Source organism: Paralichthys olivaceus, chromosome 9, assembly GCF_024713975.1.
Source record: "Paralichthys olivaceus isolate ysfri-2021 chromosome 9, ASM2471397v2, whole genome shotgun sequence".
NCBI lineage: Eukaryota > Metazoa > Chordata > Actinopteri > Pleuronectiformes > Paralichthyidae > Paralichthys > Paralichthys olivaceus.
The window spans coordinates 1,890,040-1,909,775 of record NC_091101.1 but is presented as its reverse complement, the minus strand read 5'-3'; the positions used below and the strand labels follow the sequence as shown (position 1 = coordinate 1,909,775).

General features: G+C 40.1%; 1 protein-coding gene across 1 annotated transcript; it reads left to right on the top strand.

Moving 5' to 3' along the window:
- Window positions 1–19,736, top strand: magt1 (magnesium transporter 1). The gene is made up of 10 exons (XM_020085485.2): window positions 1–161; window positions 1,457–1,626; window positions 1,714–1,831; window positions 3,464–3,604; window positions 8,494–8,634; window positions 14,946–15,035; window positions 15,135–15,198; window positions 15,901–15,975; window positions 18,597–18,687; window positions 18,774–19,736. The coding sequence occupies exons 1-10, from the start codon at window positions 81–83 to the stop codon at window positions 18,787–18,789; spliced, it is 987 nt and encodes a 328-aa protein (XP_019941044.1). The 5' UTR covers window positions 1–80; the 3' UTR covers window positions 18,790–19,736.

Sequence of the window (19,736 nt, the reverse complement as noted above, 5' to 3'; positions counted from 1 at the left end):
ACCACCTCGCTGTGATAGGCTCATAGTTGACCAATAGTGAGCTGACAGGAGACGGTGTAGTGCGGGCAAGGGACGCAAAAATGTTGAGGAAACTTTTTATTTGGCTGTTTGTTCTCTTCATTCACCACCATGAGCCAGCTGACGGCCAGAAAAAGAAAGAGGTAACATGCCTTTAAAAACACCCCGTCATAAGAGATGAGAAACCCTGCCTTAAATGTTTGACTCGTTTCCAAAGTTGACTGTGAAGGTGGACGTCCGATTGCTAAGCTAACATTAAACAGAAAGCAGCCCATGTGTGGCTGTGGACAGTCCGAAGTAAACAACGAGGGTTTAACACAGTCCATTGTTCACCGCACCATCATGTTTGCTATCGTTAATAGAATATGCAGCAGAGTCTACACTGAACGTATGTCGGTTAACACCACTGCATTTGTGACTATCTGCAGTTTCACTGCCTTGGAGGGGCAATCACAATCAGAACAACTTGCGATTATTGTGACTCATTGTTACTTGTTCATAAAATGTAATGTGATGATCATGCTTGACAGAACTTGTTCTATAAAAAATGTTGCGATATACGATAATCGCTCAATCTACACATTTACCTGAGCCTGCGAAACTCTATAACATCTCCGGTTAAGATATGGTCAGGTTGTTCTGTGTACAGCTTTATAAATGCATTTGCAATGTTCGCACTCTTTCCACGTGGTCTTAAAGGGTCTGAAAAACAATAATCTGAAATGTAGACCTTTCAAAGTATTAAATATTTTAAAAATAATGTACTAGGCCTTTATTACCCTGCTAGGAAAACCACCATTGATCAGAGTAGCTGGTTACCAGCATGACCAGTGTAATGCTTGTAACAGCAGCATACAGTGGCAAGAACAATTGTGTGAACCTTTTGCCAAGGCCTGCTTTTCTGCCACAAGTCACAAGTATAGATAAAAACAATGTTATTAAGATACACTGAACAAAAATATAAATGCAACACTTTTTTTTCACTCCCATTTTTCATAAATTTATGTGCGGTCTCTGTGGATGATGAGTGAATTAAAAAATTCTGGTGAACTATCCATTTAAGTGGTCTTTTGTGTTATTTTTTGAGTGAATACTGAGTAAATAGTTTGTTGTGATTTTATGTTCACTTCATATTATTATTTTACTATATATTACTACCTGCGCGGTGAGTCACATATTTCACATTATATTTCATATCTGAAAACCACCAAGGAGATTATCTTTACATTGCAGTTTGTCTGTTTTGCTTTCTTTAACATTGCAAGATAGAGCATTAGCCGAGGTGGAGGTATCTGCTCTCGTAGTGCTATTTAACTTTTCTATTATTTCTGTCTTGATTGTGTTGTGCTACTTCAGCTAAATCACTATGTGAAGCCAGTAATACAAGGATGGTTCATAGTTTTTCACTTGAATTTATCTTTGTGTGTGCCCTGTTTAGACTCTGTTGTCAGAGAAGGTGACTCAGATGATGGAGTGGACCTCCAAGCGTTCAGTCATCAGGATGAATGGAGATAAGTTTCGTCGCTTTGTCAAGGCTCCTCCCAGAAATTACTCTGTGGTCATCATGTTTACAGCGCTGCAGCCACAGAGACAGTGTGGGGTTTGCAGGTAAGAAGTAGCAGCAGTAGCAACAGACTTCTGCTGTTGTTTGTATTTTAATGGCAGAATTTAAATGTTTCCTTTATCTAATTTCAGACAAGCTGACGAGGAGTACCAAGTGCTGGCTAACTCCTGGCGTTATTCCTCTGCCTTTACTAATAAAGTCTTCTTTGCATCTGTTGATTTTGATGAAGGATCAGACGTCTTTCAGATGGTGAGACATCTTCTTGTTTTGCGGTTTTGTTTTCTTTAACCTATGCCATCCAATTTTTAAAACGTATGCCATTGCTACATTAACAACCTCAATGTGACTGAGGACTGGCAGCGCAGTCAAACACTGCAGTGGATCTCACGTCCATGTCAAATCAGCACACTTTTGGAATGCACTCATTAATATTAGTGAAATATAGACTCTGCCAACATCAAAAGGTTATGTTTTGGTTGCAATTAGTGTTGATTTGAGTGTGTTGAAGAGACATGCCTAGCACTAGAGAATTGAGAATAAAATTCAGTTTCCTAATGGACCATCCCCATAGTACTCATTCATAAATGACTCTGTTACACTTGCATCTTACCTGCATTAAAAGCTATGTTGTGGTTGCATTTTCTGTTATAACTGGTGCCTAGGGTGCAGAATGATGAGCAAAGACACAATTGCTGCATCAAAAATTCTGAAGGAGCCAAATTTGAGAAAGGCCACATTGCTTCTTAGTAGTTCTTTACCACCTCAACATTAAAATGTAACATTTTGCTTATAAATTATGCTTATTATGTTTTATTTATTTTAGCACACTATCCATTGGCCTGCGAGCTATCAACAAAGCAGTGTATTGTTTTTTTGCATGACCACACATTGATCACTAACTGCTGTTCAAACCCCACTGTATGGAATTAATCATGTGTTTCCTCTTCATAAAAGAAATGGGATCTCAGTAATAACTCAAAAACCAAATATCAAACCTTTTGGAGGTCTTGATGAGATTATAGACTAACTTTGGAGAAAATATATATTTTTAAAATATATGCTTTTTGAAATTCTACTTGAACTGTTACATTCACTCATAAAGTTGGGATATTGTTAAGACAAATATGGGGCTGAAAAAGAGTTATAAAACAATTTGAGAACCATTTCTTTGACCTATGTTCTGTGACCTATATTCCTTCTTTATACCACGTTTCCCTTACTTGTGATCTGAGACACATGAAATTTTAGTTTCATTCTTTCTGATATGACCAAATCATCATGTCAAATACTCACAATGACCTATAAGTGCTTTGAAATGTATTAATATAAATAAAGTTCTCCTATTTTAACCGATGAAATTTATGAAAAAAATGGTTGATCTTCTTGGTAGTACTCACAGCGGTGAATACATTGGTGAAATTAAAGTGCCACAGTAGTTTTTATTTGAATATCTGAGGTTTTTTTTCTTTTTTTACATGTTCACATGTATTTAGCCTTACAAAAAAGCTTAAAGAGCATTGGACACATCTCAGTATTATATCAAATAGGAGGGAGCAGATAACAAGCCTAGGTCAGTAGATGTAATGTCAGGATTGTTATTGTCTTCTTGAGAATGAAGACTCTCTCAAGGCACACCTTATCACTAAGATATTTACAGCATGGCATCTATCATTTAAGGCCTCTCAACCACATGTGAAACAGAACTTTGGTTAAGCATAATATGCCTAACACAATATTAAATGTGTTGGAAAATGCATTGAATTACAAATTCTCTGACTGCTGCATACAATTATTCAAAGTTTAACCAGTAAGATGGAATTTGATTAATGAGTATTACACCTCACTGATCTGTGTATTGAATAATTTGACTGTGTGTTGCAGCTGAATATGAATTCTGCTCCAACCTTCCTCCACTTCCCATCGAAAGGAAAAACTCGCAAGTCTGATACCTATGAGTTGCAGGTCAGAGGCTTTGCAGCTGAGCAGCTGGCTAGATGGGTGGCAGACAGAACTGATGTGCAGGTAAGACATGTAAAAGTATATAATTAAATCTGTGTCCAAGTGACTGGGGGCCTTCTTAGACTCGAGTTGGTTCATTTTCTCTGTGCTGGCAAGTTTGTCTTTGTCACAAAATTAAAACATACATTATACTGAGCGTACAAATAAAGAGAAAATATTTAGTGACTAGATAACTAAGTTCTTATGAATTGTCTATTCTTTTTAATCACACCTGATGCTTTTTATTCAGACATTTTCACCACATACAGTACTCGCTCGCCTCAACTCTCAAGTACAATGCATGTTCGCTTAGTGACCATTGGTTGTGCACTGGTTATCACGATGCATTGTGGGATACATGTCAACTATTTATAAAATTTCTCACTCAGAGCACTACAAACCAGCAAACTCACTATATTGTGGAATATATTTTGATTAGTGCGTGTCCTCGGATACAGCCAATATCTTTTCTGCCAAGGCGCTTCATTATAAAAAAAAAAAAAAATGTATTTTGGAAAATAAAAATCACATGTTTAAAAGCAATGCAACTGTTCTATGAACTTGATTGAAAATTATTTTCAACATCCCAAGACAGGGTCATAATTCCAAGTCTTGCAACATAAAGCATGAGAGTGATAATTTGCAGTAATGTGTACATTTGCATCAGTTACAACCTACAACACAGCATATGTGGTGAAAATCCCAAATTAAGATCGTAAAGTCAACATTCACATTATTCATCTCTTAACTAATAAACACTCATCACTGATCAGTACATGAAGTAACTTAGTGTTTGTTTGATTCACTCAACTTTATGAGGCTGCATTTTAACAATGAAAAATGATTTGCCAATATTTTAAGGCTCACTGTCAGTGTTAGTGTGACCGGAGCAACATGGCTTCATGGTACAACACCATAAATTAATAAATAAACACATGATCGTACGTTTGTCATCTACTACATCATAACCATCCCAATAAAAACGGAACTAAGTGGTGTTTAGAGGAGATTTGCACTGGTATTATTTCGTTTGTGGAGCGGAAATTGGATTATTTGGAAAATAGAAAATGTGCTGCCATGACTCATGATATGGATCCTAGATTGCACTAGTGATTTTGTGCGCTAGCTTTTTGTGGAAGGCATATTGGCCATTGTATGGTGTTCCTGGTATGTTGCAAAAAGAGGGGTGGTAAATTTGATTTGCCTTGAGCATCAGAGGTGTACGTGCAGATTCTGATTTTGGTGCTTCTTCAGCCTTAGACTATGGCCCAATGCCATTTAACCTGTTCTCCCTAGCCCTTCCCCTCTATTTTGCACCTTCATGTGTAGGGGATGACTTGTTCGGATGAAGGGGGATGGCCAAGTATTAGGGCTGTGCAGCTCTCAAAACAGATATATTTCATGGGGTTATGAGACTTTTTCAGAATGCCTTGCGAATCACTGGCAAGCTGAGAGAGACCCACAAATGTGGTATTTTCTCCACTAATAAGGATTCAAAAATTATGATAATTATTGTAATAGCTTAGTGTGTGTGTTTCAATGTTTTATGGTTTGTTTGTTTTTTTTGATAATGATGATCCCATATTTTCACATGTTGAACTACACTCTTTGAAGACACACAATGCACTTGATTGAATCTGCATATAGCAGCGATGTTACTGAACTTAACTGCTCTAGTAACAAAGAATCCTGGCAGGGTTGTCCACAGACAACTGCTAGTAGCCTGAAGCTGTGTGCCTTTGATTTTTACTTGAAATAATGCAAAGCATCCAAGTTATAGAACAGCTTCTTGAGTGCTGTCCCAATTAGTAGGGGAAGATTTCAGCCACTCTGTTTTAAGGGGCAAGATAACCCTTTCAAAAAAAGGGGTGTAAGGGTAGGGTAAGGGAGAAGGGATGAAATGGGATTGGGCCTACATCTCTTGCATGTTGTTGTTGGCTTGACAAGCTAATTGTCAGTGGGAAGCGCTGTGTCACCTTCCCCACAATTTTGGTGCACTATTGGAGGGGTCCGGCACCCTCTTGCAGTGGCTGACAGGATCAAGGTGGTTCTTATTGCAACCTTCATTGCTATCGTTGTGGTTAACAGCATGTTCAAAATTTTCATTATGAAATCAGATCATACCAAACACCAAAAGCATGCCTGCTGATGTTGACAGTTTTATCTTTAGCCAATTTGCATGCTTAAATGATAGCTTTTAGTTTGTTAGTTAGCAGGACGTGGTTGTGTAATTTGGGTTTCATGTCCTGTTACCACAGCAAAACCAACTTGTTTTTCTCTTTTCTGGGTTTGTCTGATGCTGAGCCATCCATCCAGCATTGCTAACATCCTCCTCACCCCACATCCTCAATCGGGTCTAGGGGGCACTGCAGGACAGAGCTGGCTCTTTTTACAAGCCTGTTGAGTCTTTTTCTCTCCCTCTCAGTGCAGCTGCCCCCCCAAAACACCATGGCATAGAGCACTGCTGAGGCCACCACAGTGTCAAAAAAAGTCCTCAGCAGAATCCTGCACACTCCGAAGGACCTCAATCTCCTCAGAAGATGGAGGCGACTTTGACCCTTCTTGTGAGTGGCACATATGTGAGAGGACCAATCCAGTTTATTTTTAAGGTATTTGTACTCCACCACAGTCTCAATGTCCAAACCCTGGATGATCACAGGTGATGTTGGTGTTGCCTTCGGGCAGAAATCAATCACCATCTCCTTAGTCTTGGTGGTCTTGATGTGAAGGTAGTTGGCCTCACACCACCTGACAAAGTCCCTAAATACCCCCCTGTATTCCTGATCGTCAGAATCAGATACACATCCAACAATGGCTGTGTCGTCAGAGAATTTCTGGATGTAGCAGTACTCTGCGTCGTACCTGAAGTCTGAGGTATACAGGGTGAAGAGGAAAGGGGAAAGAACAGTTCCCTGAGGGGCCCCTGTGCTGCAGACACACATATGACACACAGTCATGAAGCCTCACATACTGTGGCCTGTCTGCAAGGTAGTTGGTGGTCCATGCAGCCAGATTGTGGTCCACTCCTGCTCTTCCCAGTCTCCCCCTTAGCAGTGCGGGTTGGTTGGTGTTGGAAGCACTGGAGAAGTCAAAGAACATGATTCTCACAGTGCTCCCAGGGTTGTCCAGGTGAGAGAGGGATCTGTGCAGCAGGTACATGCCTGCATCGTCTACCCCGAAGCCCGGACGATACGCGAACTGCAGGGGATCCAGTTCGGAGCTCGTAAGGGTCCGTAGGTGGTTCAGAACAATCCTCTCCATGGTTTTCATCAAGTGAGAGATTAAGGCAACTGGTCTGTAGTGGTTAGGCTCCCTTGGATGAGCTATTTTTGGGACAGGGACTACACAGGAAGTTTTCCACTGGATGGGTACCCTCTCCAGACAGAGGCTCAGGCTGAAGATGTGCAGCAACACCTCACAGAGCTGGTCTGCACAGTCCCTGAGCAATCTGGGGCTGATACCATCTGGGCCAGCCGCCTAAGCTCCCTCCTCACCTGATCTGTTATGATGTGGAGTGTAGGTAATGGGGGAGGCAAAGCTGACTGAAGGGGGGGGGGTAAGAGCAGCTGTTGGTGAAGATGATGTCATTAAACAGGATGGGGAGGTGTGCAACAGGTCAGTGCCATAGAGGGTAGAGGAGGGGGTGGGTGTGGAGTCAAATCTATTGAAGAACAGATTGAGATTGTTAGCCCACTCCCTGTCTCCTGTTTGAAGGCCTTTCCCACTGTCCTTGCTGTGGCCGGACATTGTTTAAAGCCTCTCCACACCTCTCTGGCGTTGTTTTGTTGGAGACGTCCCTCCAACTTCTTCCTGTAGCTGACCTTTACCCTCCTGATCAATGTCGTCTCCATGTGGTCTGCACAACACATCCCAGTCCGTGCACTTGAAGCTGTCTTGAAGTGCCATGCTCCTCAGTCCACTTTCTGACATACTTCTTGGTTGGGGATGTTTATTCACCATGGGTATGTAGTCTGTGCGCAGGTAGACCAGGTTCTGATCAGAGCAGCCAAGTGGGGGAGGGGGATTGAGCTGTATGCATTCTTTACATTTGCATACATCAAGTCAAGGATTTAATTGTTTCTGGTGAAGCAGTTCAAAAAATGTGTGAATAATGGAAAGGTGGGGGACAGGGAAGCGTGATTGAAGTGACCGGAGATGAGGAGGAGGGCGTAGGGGTGCACAGTCTGCAGCCTTAACACAACGGTGTGAAGCAGCTCGCAGGCAGCGGTGGCATCAGTTGATGGGGGATGTACACAGATATTGCAATAACATGCGAGAACTCCTGCGGGAGATAATACGCTCAATGTCTTGTGCAGCGCTGCTCCTTCACACAGATGTTCTGAGGGTTGCACCATTATTATTAATAAATATAGGCACTTCCCCCTTCCCCCCCCAGCATAATCCCTGAGTCTGGAGTGTTATCATTCAGCCATGTCACAACAAACAATAGAGACCTGGCTGAATGGGTTGCCCGATGCAGTAATAATAGGGCACACAGCCAGAAGAAAGAGAGCAATTAATAATTGCGGGCCTTCACACTCACATAACCCAGTGAGAAATAATACAATAATGTAAATGGAATGACACCTGGATACAGCAAAGTTACAATACACACTAAAATGATCCACAATGAAGCATCCAATCCATGTATATTTACCACTGGTGATGAAAATGTAGTGCTACCAATTAAGTAGAACAATAAAAGTCAGCTTTGTAAATAATGTAGCCTTTTAGTTGCCAGGATGTCAACCACCAACTTTTAGTAGTATTGGCCAAACTCATGGTAGAGAAGCCATTTAAAAAATACATGGAAATAGACAACAAACTAATTGTCTTCAGCACAGCCATGTGGATATACTATTTTAGGATGATCAGAACCTTTAAAGGATTTTTGTCATGTTTATGTGTTGCAGATCCGTGTCATTCGGCCTCCAAACTACGCTGGGCCTCTCCTGTTGGGCTTCCTCCTGGCTGTGATAGGGGGAATGGCATATCTACGAAGACACAATTTGGAGTTTCTCTTTAACAAGAATGTTTGGGCCTTCTCTGCACTGGTAATTACACACACACACACACACACACACAGACACACCCACACAAACAGACAAAAGTATGTGAACCATTTGGAATTACCAGCATTTATGTTTATATTTGTCTTAAAGCATGGCCTGATTTTCATCCAAGTTATGAAAATAAACAACACACATCTGATTTTAGCTAAAACTTAAAGTATTGTTTTTTGGTCAAACTGCTTGCTCCAGCGATGACAGCTACACAGTAACTCATACTTTTGGAATCCCATAGAACCAAACCTACTTGCCTGGTAGTTTGCAACGCCCGGGAGAATACCTTACAATTTGTTTTGAATTAGAACAGTAATAGTGTGCGAGCTGGTGCATCAAGTTACAAATACATTGGTGAATATATTGTATCAGCATTTCATTTCCTTTCTAACCGGACAGCGGATTGATGAAACCATTAAAGGATTTCTAGAGAAATGGTTACTCTCAGTGCTCTGGTGCCATAGAGCAGTGGTTCCCAAACGGTGTACAGTGTGCCGTGAGGCAAGTCCAAGTGTCCCGTGGGATTTTGCGACAACCATATGTTATTATTGCAATATACAACTACACAAAAATAATTATTTTTTAATTTACTATATCAGTACTTTGTATGGACTCATTTCATAATACAGAGGCACACTCTATACCTAAAAAAAATTCTTTAAAAAAAAAAATCCTCTAAGATCCCCACACTTCGCTGTTAACGCAATTGCGCAGGTGGGAATTATAAGGCCGTGACACATCAAAGGCTGAAGGACAACATTAAAACAGACAAACACGCAAGAGGGAAAATGGAGTGCTTTCTTGTGCGGAGCAAACCACCATCCACCAGTGCAGAGACTGCAGACAACCCACCACTGAAAGAAAAGAGGAAAAAACTGTCAGCAGACCGTATCATGAAAGTTACCTGTCTTATGGCTTCAGTTGGACCAGGGATGTCAACAATCCTCAGCCCGAGTGCATTAGTTAACTAATGCGAACATGGTTCCAAGCAAGCTGAAGAGGCACTTGGAAACCAAACATCCCTTCCATGTTGAGAGAAACTTGGCCTACTTCAAAAGAGTGCAGGATCTGAACCAGAGGCAGCAAGACCGTTTGTTGGATTGTGTGAAAGTGTCTGAAAAGGCAATGGAGGCTAGTTACATGCTAGCTCATTGCAAAGCAGAAGAAACCTCACACAATAGTGGAGACACTCATCCTCCCTGCTTGCAAAAAAATTGCAGGTGTCATGCTGGGTCCGGATGCCGCAAATGAGCTATCCAAAGCCGTCTTCTGATAATACAATCAAAAGCACAGATGGTGTGGCAAGCATGACTGGGAGAGTGAAAGGATTTATTGCTAAAGTGAAAGCACAAAACCCACATATTGTGACAAACCACTGCATTTTGCATCGAGAGGCATTAGTTGCCAAAACCATGCCCCCGGAGTTGACTGAGGTGCTGAATCAGGCTGTGCAGATGGTGAATTATATCAAATCAAAACCCCTGAAATCAAGCCTCTTCTCCCAGCTGTGTGCCGAGATGGGAGCCGACCACCAAAGCCTGATCCTCCACTCAGAGGTACGTTGACTGTCACGGGGGAAAGTCCTATCCCGTCTTTATGAGCTTCGGGAAGAGCTTTTGGAATTTTCACGTGAACACGCTGTCCCACATAAGGACAAGCTCGCGGATGAGATGTGGTGCGCCAGGCTGGCTTACCTTGCAGACATATTTGGGCATCTCAACGAGTTAAACGCCAAGCTTCAGGGCAGGAATGAAAACATTTTATCATCCACAGACCAGATTCGGGGGTTTCTGGGCAAACTTATCCTGTGGCGCAAGGCTTTGGAACAGGGCTCCATGGACATGTTCCCGCTGGCATCAGCTGCACCACAGGTAGCTAGGGAGCGTGCTGTATAGGCCGAACATCTTCAGACCTTAAAAGAGAGGTTTGAGCGCTATTTTCCACGTGTGGCTGACATCGAGGACTATGACTGGATCTGAGACCCATTCAACCATGAATCCTCAACAGAAAAGCTCGCTATGAAAGAGAGAGAGGAGTGCGTAGAGCTCCGTATGGACCGCACACTGAAACTCAAATTTAGTGAGCTCCCACTGAATCAGTTTTGGTTGGCTTCTGCATCGGAGTACCCAAGCATCTGCCACCACGCGATTGAGCAACTTCTTCTTTTCCCCACTACCTACCTGTGTGAGTTGGCGTTCTCTACTCTGGTTTACATGCAGAACAACAGGAGGTCACAACAGGAGGCTCTCTGTTGAACAGGACTTGCAAGTGGCCCTCTCCTCAGTGCCACCAATGATTAATAAAAATCTGCACGCCCTGACAGGCACATGTATCTCACTAATTTGTAAGTAGGCAAAATATTTACAATAGCACATGTTTCAATGCTGATTGCTGAAATGTTACATTTATAATTGGTAGTTCAAGAACCATGGACAGTGCTGCTTCCTTGTATTGACAGTTCTCTGTGCTGAATTTCTGAGGAGTTTCCTTTGCCTCATTTTTAATTTTGTGACCTGTCTGGTTTAAATGAGTGTGTTGCTGCTTTGATGAAGCCTAATTTGATAGTTTCAAATTAATTTTTGAAATGTTTTTAATAAATATTTCATGAGTATTGTTGTCTTTGTCACATTTTATTTGGCATTAGTAAATAATGATGCACATTTACAGATATTTTACATGATTTGAGTGATAACACGTGTTATAAGCTATTTTGCACAATAGGTGTGCCTTGAGATTTTTACTTGTCCTTTGGTGTGCCTTGGGCACAAAAGGTTTGGGAACCACTGTCATAGAGGACACACACATTTCCATTATTGCTCCCAGAGACAACCTTCAAACTACTACAACAGAAAGGGGTGGGATTTGATTATACTACAGGCTGTGGTGGACCACAGTTTCTGGTAGGTATGACTTTCTGAGGAAATAAAGTTGATTATTTTGGCCCCTCAGTGGCTAGTAGCCAGTTAGCATGACTAGCGTAATCAGTATAGCTATGCTGTTGAAAGCCCGTAGACAGATACAATTAATGTCCAGTTGCTGTTTTTCTGGTTTAATTGCATAATGCTGGGCAGGTAACAGATGTGTTTGTTTGCTCTAAAGGATGGCTCAGAATGTTAAGTGTTAGGGCTAGTCTTAACCCTAACAGTAGTTACACAGACTTAAGCCTAGCATGCTAGTTCTACATAAACACGGGTGTGACCAAAACTTTAAAAACAATTGTACAAACATTTTAATTTAAATATTTATTTTGTCTTTTAAATTAAACTTATGGTTTTAAGCTTGTCCTTTTTTCTCCTCATTTGTATCATCACTTATCTATTGTATTTTATTTATTTTCTCAGTTGTCTACAAAGGCTTGCCTGGAAGTACCAATGATGCCAGGGTGCTTGCTAATACATAACTTTTTGTTACTGCACAGAACCAATAAAATAGTAACCTCCCCAGAGAGGTACATGTGAGTATGGTTGTATTATTTGTGTGTTCTATTAACTGTATTTTAGGTTCTTTTGTACACAGACAAACGGGGAAAAACAACCCCCTTCCCTCCCAGCATGTAGATGTTAGAAGTGGCTAATTAGTATTGGAAGGAACATGCCTGTGGTGTGATCAGCGTTCGATGCAGGAGGGAGAGATTGGTTGTGGTTCGGAGAACGGTGCCTGGGAGGGAGTCTAAATGTGCACAGGTGTTCTGTGTTGGCTAATCACTCTCTCCCCTTTATCAGCTGTAGTGTGCTGGGGCTGAAGAGAACTCACAGAGAGACTGTTCCGAAGTCTGTGGGAGTACTTGTGGGATAATTTTATTTGTGCGTACACTGTGTGTGTGTGTGTGTGTGTGTGTGTGTGTGTGTGTGTGTGTGTGTGTGTGTGTGTGTGTGTGACAAAATAAAAGCATAAGTAAAACTGCAACTTACGACTCCTGTGGTTCACTGACGAGGGGTTAACAGGCTAGAGCTTTTACAATACCCTTAAACAGCCAATCTGAACAGAGCTCTTTACACTGGCTTGTAAAGGATGTTATGGCACTTAATTCCATTGGAATATGCCTTTGGTATATTGACTAAATTATATAACAAATGTTTTATTAAAGGGATAGTTCACTGAAAATTTAAAACTGATCATTATCTATTCATCACTATACCGATGGGTGAAGTGTTTGAGTCTACAAAGCACTTCAGGAGTAAACAGCATTGCAGCCAAATCCAACACAATTGAAGTAACTGGTGACCATGTTTTTAAATGCTTCCATACTGCTCCTGAGATGTCATCCAAGTGTCCGTAAGCCCCAACATTAAAGCTGTGTGGTTGTTGAGAGGTGTTGAACCTGTTAAGTGAAAATGAGTAAACAAAATGAAGGAAGAAGGGAAACTTACTTTACACATTAATTTAAATTCTTATTTCTAACTACAATTACCACACTGCAGTTGTATGCCTCCGCCAGCCAGTGCAGTTTCCTTGTCCAAAATGTTCTTTCGAGATTCGTATTTGATCACTGAAATGTAATCAGTTTATCTTTGAGTACAAGTGACAACTGATCAAAGGTTGAGGCAATTTCTTCAAGCAGTCTTGAGATGTCTCATTCAAGAGGCCAAAAACTTAATTTATGAGGCAACCTTGACCTTTGACTACCAAAATCAGTGAATTGGCTAGTCCAAGTGGACAGTTTGCCAAGGGTAAGGTTCCTTACAAGCAGTCCTGATATATCACATACACAGGAAAGTGTGCTTGCCCTTTGACCTCCAGGCACCAAAATTGAATCAGATCATCTCTGAGACCCAGTGAATGCTTTTACCAAATTTTAAAAAATTCTCTCAACTTGATCTTAAGATACAGATTTAGGAAAAAACATAAACTTGCTTTGTGTGGCCACCTTGACCTTTGACCTATGGCCACCAAAATCAAAACACTTAATCAATCTTAATTGAGTGAATGTTTGAGCCAAATGTGAAAGGATTCCTTGACGATGTTCCAGATATATCACCACAATGTGGTGCTTCGTGAGGTCACCATGACCCATCTTCTGCTGGACATGAGAAAAGAGCTTTTTTATTTACCTATTTATAATCCCTCCAGTTCAATGGAAAATGGACAATAAATGTTGTTTAGATATTATTGCATGATACTTTCTTTGATTTGACAGTGACTTGAGGGAGTTTTTTCTCTCCACAGTCGCCAAAGTGCTTGCTCATTGTGGGAACTGTTGGGTTTCTTTAAAATGTTTAAGGTCTTGACCTTCTATGTAAAGTGTCTTGAGATAATGTATATAATGATTTGGCGCTATACAAATAAATTTGAATAGAAATTGTTAAATATACACATATATTAAAGCATTTAATATGTCAATATATTGCACTGAATTTTAGTTGACATTCCTGGCCTCATTGACCCAAGATGGGAAATCTGGTCAACCTCATCTTCCAGATCTTCCTGATAATGCCATAAAACCTTCATTTCTGACAGGAAAATATAAACAAAGGTTGCTGTTCATCCAAGCAAACTGCTTTTACCTTGAAAAAACAGATATATACTTGCACTTCGAATGGAGCTGGCCGAAGGGGTCAGCAGACGATTCATTAACTTTAGTTTCTCTGCCTCCCCCCTTTCTGAGAGATGGTTTCTCCACATCTGGACAAAGGCCATTAAACCAACATTTCACTCTGAACTGAAAACCAGATCATTTTATTGAATGTCCAAAGCAACAAGAGAATAATTTCTGTGGTTTGTTAGATATTTTCTAATTGATTTTAAGTTAATTGATAAACACATGATCAATGAAAGCTAGATTGAGAATTTAGAGGTCTGAGATATTAATTTGCCATGCAACTTCACACCATATAAATACACTGCAACCAGTAATGGTATATTTTCATTTAGCAGTATGCATTTGTGAATGTTAGCAGTGTATTAATGTAATTGTATTTCATTATACTGTTATCAAATTAACTTTTAATGTTATATACTGTTTGTGTTAACATTCCCACACTTAAACATAGAGAACGGATACCCATTGAATCTAGAAAATTCATGACCTTATGATTTGCTAATAAGGTCATGAATTTGCACTTGTTGTAGAAAGGGGGTGCCCCTGTCTACAACAAGTGCAAATTCATCTTAATGCTACACAATAATAAAGCTAGTAAGACATTATGAGGTTATGTACCTTTGCATGAGGAAATTGTCTTTATGTGGCCTCTCTGAACTTTAATTGTATGCCCTTGTAAATATAATTAAGTCTCCCAACCCAATTTGTAATAATTTATATGATTTGTCCTGATATTTATAATGTTTTGTTCTGTGCCTTTCAGTGCTTTGTCCTGATCATGACCTCTGGCCAGATGTGGAACCACATCAGAGGACCACCTTATGCACACAAGAACCCTAGCACCGGACAAGTTGTATGTCAGAAACGCACCACAAAATATTCTCATTCACAATCTAATATGTGTAATATAATATGTGTAACTTGTTTTAAGAATAGTATTGAACTGTTTCAGAGTTACATTCATGGCAGCAGTCAGGCCCAGTTTGTGGCTGAGACACACATTGTCCTACTCTTCAGTATCCTTCTGCTATATGCATCATCAAACTTAGAGCAGCATGCATTGAATACCAAAAAATCACATTGTCTTTAAGTCACTTAAAGGTACAGTGTGTAGAATTTTGTAATATATAGTGTTGAATTTGGATGTTGCAGCTGAACACCCCTCACCTCACCCTCTCCTTCCAAAAGTGAAAAAGAACCTGTGGTAGCCTTCAGTTGTCATAAACACTCAAAAGGTGTTTAGTTTGTCCAGTCTGGACTAATGTAAAAAACATGGCGGCCTCGTAGAGAGGGTCCCCTTGATGTAAATATAAAGTATTTAAATATAAAGGGGCTTTTCTGGGGTCAAGAAAACCACAATTCATACAATTTAGATGAAACAAACTTGTGAAAACCTCATGAGGATTATTCTACATTAAATTTCTGCAAATAGTTCCCATTCACCTAAATCTTACACACTGGACCTTTAATATGCAAATAAAAACAAGCCTTAGAAAAAATTATCTCTTTGATTTTGATGATGTTATTGTCAGCCCCTTGTGAACTTGACCCAAGAGTGTGAAACAACAGAAGCAAGATAAGTAAATTTGAGATGACAAAAATAAGCTATTCACCTGCCTTCCTCAAACTTCCAGGCCTTTTAAGTGGCTCTTGGTAATGGTTTGAGTTCTGAGCAGGGTGTCAGGCATTTCTTGTCGAAACCTTGACCTCATTATCAGATGCTGCTGTTACCATGGGAATTGTGCTGCTGTGTGAGGCTGCCACTTCTGACATAGACATTGGAAAGAGGAAGAGTATGAACTCACACACACACACACACACACACACACAAACACACATTTTCCACGTAGTTTTAATGTACACTCAAAAGTTGCAGAAATGTTTACTGCTCATCAAGAGTGCAATGGAGATAGATTCTTCAAACAAACAGACAAAACACCTGCAAACACAGCTTGTTTTGCAAATACTAAATGCAGCTGACAAACAAATATACTACATATTTGAAATAAATTATATTTCAGAAACAGATAGCCTTCCACATTTCATACAAGCACAAATAAATTAATCCCACAAGTACAAAAGAAAATGTCTACTCCAATCTCTTGATTCTCGACTTCCTGGTGCCTGTAAATTGGCCCGCAGCTAAACTTACTGTTGTGGCCTGGAGAGTGAATGACTCACATTCAGAAAATCTTCAGCATGACACAAAGGCAGAAAGATTCTGTCAAAAGTCAAATTTTTTGTGTAAGTTGTTTCGTCTTAAGGGGATTTTTTTGTACTTGTAAATGCATTTTTGTACATCTAAAATGTATTTATTTTTGTACATGTAGGACATATTATTGTGTACTTGTATGAAATGATGAAGGCTATTTGTTTGTGAAACATAATTTATTAGAAATATCTAGTACACTGCTCAATGAAATTAAGGAGAAAACTTAATCGTCACAGTATAACATCAAGTCAGTTAAACTGCAGGGATATCAGTCTGTCCATTTAGGAAGCACAAGTGATTGTGAATCAGTTTCACCTGCTTTGGTGCAAATGAAAGTTACATCAGGTGCAATGGAGAAGCAAAAGCAAGACAACCCCCAAAAGGGAATAGTTTTACATGTAGAGGCCACAGACAGCTGCTCTCTTTTTATCCTTCCTGACTGATTCTTCTTTATTTTTGTGGTCTGCTAGTGTCCTTGTCACTACTGGAGGTGGTACCTGCAGCCCAACCAGGTTGCAAAGGTAGTCCAGCTCCTCAAGGATGGTTTAATTTTTTTGACCAGTGTATATTAGTCTGTTGATGGTATTTTATAATTGCAAACCTGAAAAGTCTGGAATTTGTAAAACATGTTTTGTTTGTTTGTTGAGCTTTGGCAGGAAATCAAGCTCCATAAAGGTCAATCACCATTTTTTTTCTGCCCCATTCCAAATGTATTCCATCTGTTACTATCCCTCTGCCATAGATCAGAAACAAAACATCAAGTGTCGGGAGAAATGCAGAGGAAAATGGCTTTGCTGATTCGTAATTATGAATTGATCGGGAAGCTGTCAGTGTGAACAGGAGTAACTGTTCTTGGGCATAACAGAATTATTCTAAAACATATACATAGAGGCATAAGGCAAAAGTATTGCACTTCTGAATCTGAATCTTAATTTAAATAAGCTGTATTTTCTTTATTTTAGAACATAGGACAAGATGGAGAACATGCCTTGTACGCCTGAGGGTCTTCTGCAATACTTAAGATGCCAATCACCAGTTGATGTTAGCGACCAACACGGATGTTAGGGACATGCCTGCAGTTGTTTACCTTGATGTCAACATGTGTTTTTTCCTTTAAATCACAAGACACCTCTTCTAAGGCAGGCCCACCACACGTTGATCAGACCTGGGTGCATGTCCCGAGCATCTTGGGGCATAGTTGGGATCTTTGCTCCTGATCCAGAGCCATTGGCTTCAGCATTCTGCAGTTCTTCATGTTTCTTTTATGGTCTGGCGCAGGGCTTGTCCTTGAATTCCCAGATCTCTGAGCAACCTAATAGTGGATGTTGCAATAAAACCGATGCCGCCAACCTCCAGTGGGCAAACTATTGTCCTCCAGCCACGTTTATTTTTCTGCCTCAAAAGCCATCACTGATGGCGAGAGTAAGCCGCTGGCTTACATCCACCAGCATTCACAGTCTCTGGATTGCTCCAGCTGACCAATCCTGCTCAGTGGAGCAGGCCCTCTCTGTGCTTTTTTCCCTTCATGGACAAAAGATGTCCTTGAACTGCACTCAATGTTTTGGAGGGCAAGGCATTGGTAACAGTTCTCTTTGTTTCAATTGTTGCTGCCAGGCATTTGAGTACTTGGTTGTGTCTCCTCTTATACCTACCTTGGAAGTGACTTACTTGGCTTAGCTAGATTGAGCAAAGTGGGCAGGATGGATCATGTACAGTAGATCATGTCTCTAATCTTACTGGTTAATTAATTACTTTATGTTCTCATTTTCTGACTGTATGATGACATAACGATATCATGCCTAATGTGAGTCTCAGCCACCACTGCTACAGAGCACTGGCTATCTGTTTATTGAAACATTATTAATATTGAATGTATCATTTGTGCAAACTGCACTGGACTCGACACTGTACTTGCTTGGGCCCTTAATACAATACACATGCCAGTGTAAAGCCGATAAGTTAACAAATTCTCTTAGACAGAGATTTCTGGAAATAGTATGTAGTATAATTTTTCACGCCACGTTTTCATAATGATACAGAATTTTTTTACACAACATAAAAGATCACTAACTTAATGTTTTGTGTTGTGTATACTGCATTTTAGAGCTGTGTGAGTGAGCCATTAAAACATCAGTGTTTTAGACCATCAAAAATATGATACATCTTTTGTAAATACATTGTGTGTGTGTGTGTGTCTCTCAGTTATGTGTGTAGCAGGTATTGGTCTGGTGATGCTGTTTTTCAGCTGGCTGTTGTCCATTTTCAGAGCGAAGTACCATGGATACCCATACAGGTAGAGACAGTTTACCTTGTTTTACCTATCATTGGCTGATCCAATACCTTGTTTCCTTATAATTAAAAGTATTGTTTGCTTTGCAGCTTCCTGATGAGTTAGACCTGACCTCATGAGAACAAGTTTTCAACTTCACAAGTTCTGTCAATAAGCAGGGTGCTGTCCATGGCAACAATGCCACATTACTGTTTGCTAAGCCATGAATTGTCCTCTGATCTGTCGGGTCATAGGTGTGTATCAACACATATAAACACACACTGTGCCTTTACAGCAGAACCCTCATCACCTGTATGCATCCTAGATTGTCATCTGAAAAAAGGTGTTCACTAGGCAAAATGTCAATTTCTTATAATTTGTGACAAAACTTTTAGTGTGTATCTTTAATGGTTAAGACCATAGTGAGGGTCTTTGCTCAGGTTTGATTTAGTTTGTGTGGGGTGGAAGTAGCCTACATGATTTGAATGGTAAAAAGTCTTCAAGATGAAGGGATTAATGTTTTACAAAACCATCTCTCCTTTTCCATTCATTTATAATTTGCCAAATGTAAAAATGTTGAATGAAAGAAAGTGGTGTTTGCTGCTAATTTCTCTTCAAATAACCGCCACGATAATAACGTTTTATTTCTATTAATCAATTCACTGGTCACAGAGTGTTAGTTTTCACATGTGTAATTCACTATACCTTTATTCTTTCCATCATTAGTACACCTGTTGTGAGCAGATATTATGATGGAATGGGAACAGATGGCAGCTGTTGAAGAATGATTGTTTTGTCCCTTATTAAGAAGAAAGGCCTTAACCCTAGATTCATTAGAATACTTCATCAGAGGTGTCTACTTTTTTCTCTTGTGTAAAGCATTTCAGTCCTTTAAATGTTTGTGGTTACCTTGTGTGAATGGGTGAATGGCACTGTACTGTAAAGCGCTTTGAGTGGTCATCAGGACTAGAAAAGCGCCATAAAAATACAGACCATTTACCATTTAGCTTATCAGGTTGTATCAGGAGAGAATATTTGATCATTTCTGATATTAAAGTGCCTTAACTGCCTAA